This window comes from Sinocyclocheilus rhinocerous, unplaced genomic scaffold (genome assembly GCF_001515625.1).
Source record: "Sinocyclocheilus rhinocerous isolate Xijiao unplaced genomic scaffold, SAMN03320098_v1.1 scaffold3546, whole genome shotgun sequence".
In the NCBI taxonomy this organism is placed as follows: domain Eukaryota; kingdom Metazoa; phylum Chordata; class Actinopteri; order Cypriniformes; family Cyprinidae; genus Sinocyclocheilus; species Sinocyclocheilus rhinocerous.
In genome coordinates, this window is record NW_015636527.1 from 248,773 (window position 1) to 255,374 (window position 6,602).

The window sequence follows — 6,602 nt, forward strand, 5'->3', positions numbered from 1 at the left end:
CTGGGGATCAGGAGCCCTTCCTGGGCCTAAGTCGGGATCAGGAGCCCTCCGTGGGCTATACTCGGGAACAGGAGCCCTTCCTGGGCCGAGCTGGGGATCAGGAGCCCTTCCTGGGCCTAAGTCGGGATCAGGAGCCCTCCGTGGGCTATACTCGGGATCAGGAGCCCTTCCTGGGCTGAACTGGGGTCCAGGAGCCCTTCCTGTGCTTAACTCGGGATCAGGATAGCGCTTATGTGGTGCTGGCACTGGAGGGTGCTCTGGAGACGAAGGAGGGCTGGACGGAACCAGCGGAGACTCAGGAAACTCAGGAGACGATGGAGAGCTGGACGGAACCAGCGGAGACGAAGGAGACTCAGGAGACAAACGAAAGCCTTCTAGAGCAGATTCTGGGGTCACATGAACGCTTGGGGCGCTTGCCATATTAATGTTCAGTGGGCTTGCCATATTATAGTCCGGCGGGCTTGCTTTATTAATGTTCGTTGGGCTTGCCATATTAACGGCCGGTGAACTAGAGTAGGGCGCGGACGGCGTGCTGGTTCTGGCTCGGGGCAGGGTGCTGTCCAGACACCGGAGGGTTCCTTCCCTCCAGCTCAGTCCTGTGATGTCTGGGAGGTCCACGGGGCGATGGTAGTTGGCCCCGAGCCAGAACAGAGAATTAATGGTTGCATCATCGAGGGCCGTAGTCGCGGCGAGCCTACAGAACTCCCAGGAATACTCGACAAAGGGGAGATCTAGGCGAGCTAAGGCGGAGAACCGAGCGGCAATGTCCTTAGCCGCGGGGAAAACAAAAACCTTCTCAAAAAGGTGGAAAAATCAAACGTGAGGAAAAGTCGCCACTCACTTTTTGAAGGGTCTGGAATTCTGTCACGGGTTGCTACTGTGAGGAGCACGGAGCGAGGAACGAGGAGACCAGGAGTACAAAACAAAGGGGTTTAATTCTTTTTTTCAGGGAATCACACGCAGCACAAGGAGTTGACAAACAATTACAAACATCACAGGGGATTTATCATTAACACTTGTTTCTCTGGATAATGTTATATGAAGCACCATTACTTCAAACGAGTTATACTTGAAGCCCGCCTTCTGAGAAATACTAAAAATATTGTTATAAATTGTAGCAACACCTCCCACTTTACCTTTTGGATGCGGCTCATGTTTATAACGGTAATCTTGGGGTGTAGACTCATTTAAAATAATGTAACCATCAGGTTTTAGCCAGGTTTCTGTCAAACAGAGCACATCTAGGTTATGATCAGTGATCATATCATTTACAAAAAGTGCTTTCGTAGAAAGGGACCTGTTTTTCAATAAGCCAAGCTTTATCATTTGTTTATCCGTATTACATCTGTTTTTTTATTTGTTGAACATCAATTAAATTGTTACTCTTAAATTGGTTTGGACGTTTTTGGTATTTTCTAGTTCAGAGAACAGACACAGTCTCTATAGTGTGATATCTAGGTAAAAGGGTCTCTATGTGCTGCGAATTAACTGATTTCTGTGACGTGAGGCAGCTAGTAGACGGTCGGTTTAGCCAATCTGTCTGTTTCCTGACCTGGGCCCCAGTTAGTGGATAGATAAATAGATAGATGGACATAGACTCGGACATCTTTAGGTTTCAGCGCCATAGAGAAACATTGGAAGATCCGAATCTTTCATTTGTTTTATGGTGTTTATGCTACAAAAATTTAAAAACAATGTGCCAGGGGTACTTATAACACTGATTCCAGGTATCCTGAGAGGATGGGCAATGGAATTTATTTTATTCCATTTCCTAAACCCAAACAAAACGGAGCAAAATGTCACAAAGCATTCAACCCCAAGGAAGACGAAAATGTTCATTTTCTGGTTGTCATACTCTCATTAAGTTACAATTTGCATCTGCTCAAGCAGAACATTAATGTCATCTTGTGCTTCATCAAGGTGTCTCTGGCTAAAACTAGCTAATGTTAAAGTTAGTGAGACCACTAAAGTAAGTGAGTAAATAGCTAACTGTTCTCACGTCATATACAGTGTAGGTCAAAAACACATAAACGAAGGTCTACATTTCAGTGCCTCTCCATATTAAACTGGTTAAATGTAAATTAATTTAATCTTACCCTGCGGTACATGAATCCTGGATGTTGTCATCTGCGATCGTGACGATCGTAACATGATGCTTCTCCTGCTTGCATTGTGATCTGTAAACCCTCACTTCCAAATTAATCTTGTTACCCACCATATTTATTTTAAAGTCTTTTATATATCCCTCTATGGCATATTTAAGTCCCACTTGAATGGTGGTACTTTTGTGTCCAAAATTTATCAAAAACATCTTGGGACAAGGTTTTCACACTGACAGCTGTCATTGTAAGACAGCTAGAAACTCCATTTGTTTGTCCGAGTTCACAACAGAAACTAAGGGGGGCGAGGCTTACCATAAGTGCCATAAGTGCAATTGTTGAGAGAGGGAACAGTGAATGTTATGTGTCAGGTGTGTGTTCAAGTAGTTGCATTTGCTTATTATTGCCACTGTTAGTACATCGTTATAGGCATCTAAAGATGTATATGCCCTCAGTTTCTATTTACTATACACGCTCGGTTTCTCTATCTGGTAGGTGTGTCAGGCCACTCCTGTCAGATCGTCCATCCATTGAGTGAGTGTGTATGAGTCAGCCAATCTGGTTCCTTCCGTTAAAGTTAACATTTTCAAATAACAATCATGATCCCAGACAGTGAGTGACATTACATATTCAAATAAAATCAAATTCAGTCATTTTTTAATAAACAAGCAAACAAAAAATGCTAGCTAACGTTAGTGAAGCAGTCAGGGGAATCTTTCTGCCTCCACCTAAGCTCCGCCCATAAAAAAAGGTCACAGTGTTTACTAACTGAAAAGGGGTCTATTATTGAGGCTTTTTTCTTCATTATAATATCAGGACAGTTGTACCGCCATTTTTGACAATTTGCCCCAATTTGCAATTAATTGGAATTTTAAAATATGCTCATTATAGAAGATGTGTATTCAAGTCATGCATGAATTGAATTTGTATTTTTGAATAAATAGATAATGACAAAACAATTGTCACGTTATTGACCCATATGCCCTCACTATTTGGCTGCATGTGTTTGTGCAGGAGCAAACGGATGGAATGACGCTGGTGAAAGAGGAGGGTGATAAAGAGGAGGGCAAGCAGGAGCCAGAGGTGGTGTATGAGACCAACTGCCACTGGGAGGGTTGCTGCAGGGAATTTGACACCCAAGAGCAGCTTGTCCATGTGAGTGGACACCACATTTATGTTATCAATTGAAATATCAATTGAAATGTTTAGTCTCTTAATAGAATCATTCATGATAAGGCTCTTAGATAGGTGGAAAAGACACACATACACACACAAACACCTTGAAAGCCTATACTTGGCTTCAGACATCCCATTTGTCACAGCCACTCCCAAGCTTAAGCAGAGTGAAAGGACATGAAAGCCCACTTTCTGTAAAAATACACCAGTCCCCTTTAACCATTTCTCTCTGGACAACACACACAGACATTCTTTAACTACTCTTTTCTCCTATAATCCACACAAACACACACATTCACAGAAACACACACCAACCCCAAAGACATCTGATAGAAAGATTCCCAGTTCTCCACAGCTGTCTATCCCTACTCTGACATGGCAATCCATGGCAGCCATGCTAACCCCTATCTATAATTGAAAGCCTCCAGTTGGAATGGCCAGCATCACACATTTGAAGTCTTGTCCTCAAAGCTTAAAGATCTTGACAACTTTTTGCCTGTGCCTTTGAAAGAGGGATATATGTGCATTTTGCTATATGTAACAATTATTTTTCGGTTTTAGGCAAAATCTTTAATTCAGTAATTGAGTTGACAAATTACACAGACATTAATTTTCAAATCAAAATTTTAGACTACATTTAGTTAAAAATCTATACTGTGTGTGTGTGTGTGTGTTATACAATTATAAAATTATACAATCTAATTCATATAAAAAAACAACTGCTCATGCTATGTGTGTGTAGCATCTTTATTTGGATCATGATTAAAATGCAGTGTTTGCCTCTAATTTCAAATGCTTACAGATATTTTTGTTTTAAGCCAGTTTGCCTGTTATAGAGCAAATAAATAACAAATAACTTAGCTTAAAGGGGGAAAAAAAAGATAATTGGTTATATATATATGCATGTATGCATGATTTTATTCTATACAAACTATCCATTAACAATTGTTTTTAAGTAATAAATTAATGAAAAAAAATTTTGATATAAATATCCAACATTCCTCAAATCAGATTCTCGTCACATTGTTTTATATGTCTCTTTGTTTTCCAATTATTTTGCCTTTTTCAGTTATTGTGTTATATTTTTCCATTTTCTATGCTGCTGTTAAATCAGAAGACACATGCTAATAAAAATATTTGCCTACAGAGTCCCTGCCCTTAGATTCAGCTGAGCAAGGGATGAGGCTTCTTATCACTCTTTCCTCAGTAATAGGATGAGTGCAGTGTGTGGACCACAGTGAATCTCATCCAACAAAGGGTGGTGAGGAGGGTTGGATTTCCATATATCAAAGCAATATAAGACCACTCTCCATATCCCACAACCTCTATAAGTGTCACGTGTATGTTCCCGTTTAGTTCCTGTTGTCCTTATTTGGTCCTTCGAATTTTTGGAGGGAGAAAAATCAAAAAATTTAAGATTCCAAACATTCTCATTAAATGTTGGTAACACTTTCTATGAAGCCCATATTTATAACACATTATAAGGGTATCCTTAAGGGGACCTTATAATATGTTATATCATCTTATAAATAATCATAACAACAATTATATTACATTAAGCTAGTTAATAATTTCAACTGAAAAAAAAAATGCAATGTTTATATGTTAGGTTACATTTAATTTTGATGGTCCCCCTAGTCTATAAGCATAAGCAACTTTGCAACTACATGTCAGCTAACTCTCAGAGTATTAGTAGGCTTAGGTTAAGGTTAGGGTTGGTAGAATGTTGATGTACTCGCAAAGTTACTTATAGTCAGTTTGTCTGTTGGGGAACCGTCAAAATAATCAAACTGATATTACATTAAAAATAGTTCAAAGCAAATATGTCTTATTACACATTCATCTGATCTGATCTGATATCTGATCTTATGGCTGTTTGAGAAAAAATTGTATTATTATTATTATTATTACTATACTTATAAGTGGTCTTTGATGGCTTTAAGTAAAGTAGCATAAGAAAGATGAGAAATATAATCCATTGTAACTTAAGTGGATGTAACATGTTCACTGTGTGTTATAAATCATCATACTCTTAAAAGCTGTAACCACAAATAAGTAAATATTATAAAACATTAAAACTGTTCTTATGAATATTCATAAGGTGATATAACATATTATAAGGGTTTTTATAATGCATTATGCATTCATTATAATGCCTTAAGAATACCCTTATAATGTATTATAAATATGGACTTCATAGAAAGTGTTACCCAAATGTTTTATCAAACTTTTATTTAGATTTACTAACCTACATCATTGATGTGCTAGCAGTTTTTATATAGTTAAATGATGTTCTAAAATATCATAGTGGCTCAGTGATGTCTATGTATTTTTTCCTACATAGCACAGTCTAATTTTAGGTTGGAATATAGTTTTTTTTGTGATGCTGGTGTGCGTTTTCAGCTATGTGAAACATGCTCACACCATGACGTATGGCTGGGCTCTTTTATCAACACAGCTTTAGCACTCTCGATAAGATAAACATCAAATCTCTGCAACTTAGCACACTTATCTGCTCTACACAGTCAGCATAAACTAGCTGGGTGTCAATTTGTGCTGATTTATTTAATAATTTTTCCCTTTTTCTTTATTTCTATTTTACTTATTCCCTTGTATTTTCAAACAATCTGGCCCTTATACCCCGACTACAGGTGCCTTGGTTCTCTCCCAGTCTTTCTCCTTGCCTCCTTCTCAGTAGGGATACTCTAAATTATAGGGGCTTTTTATTGTTGCTGATGAGAGTGGGTTTGCTGCTAAAACCAGGTTCCCCAGTGGTGAATGAAATAGAGAGACATGAAATGTTTGTAACCCCCCTTAAAAATAGTGATTTTTTCCCTGTCCCACTTCTGAAGTCTTGACCTTCTTTGACTATATCCAACAATTAAAATCATATAACAGAATTCTATCCATTTTTTGACATTATCTGTTGAATTGATATTCAATTTGTTGTAGTAAAATACTGTTTTAAAGGGGTCATATGATGCGATTTCAATTGTTCCTTTCTCTTTGGAGTGTTACAAGCTCTTGGAGCATAAAGAAGATCTGTAAAGTTGCAAAGACTAAAGTCTCAAATCCAAAGAGATATTCTTTATAAAAGTTAAGAGTTAACCACGCCTACCTAAAACGGCTCGTTCTAACACGCCCCCACATATCTACCTCACTATGTGGGAAGATTTGCATAACGCTGCCCAAATGTTCACGCAAAGAAGGAAGCGTATCTTTTATTCTCACTGTAGTATTGTTGTTGGCGCTGCCGCCATGTCCTGAAGACGCTGTGTGCTTCGTTGTGAAAGCGAAACTACTTTGTTTGATCTTCCAAAAGAGGAC

General features: G+C 38.7%; 1 protein-coding gene across 1 annotated transcript in view; it reads left to right on the forward strand.

The window, feature by feature from the left end:
* LOC107747788 (transcriptional activator GLI3-like) overlaps positions 1-6,602 on the forward strand; it is a 264,979-nt gene that overhangs the window by 247,161 nt on the left and 11,216 nt on the right. The window contains exon 10 of the mRNA XM_016562379.1: positions 3,114-3,254. Within this exon, the coding sequence (XP_016417865.1) occupies positions 3,114-3,254 (141 nt within the window). The remainder of the gene's footprint in view (positions 1-3,113; positions 3,255-6,602) is intronic.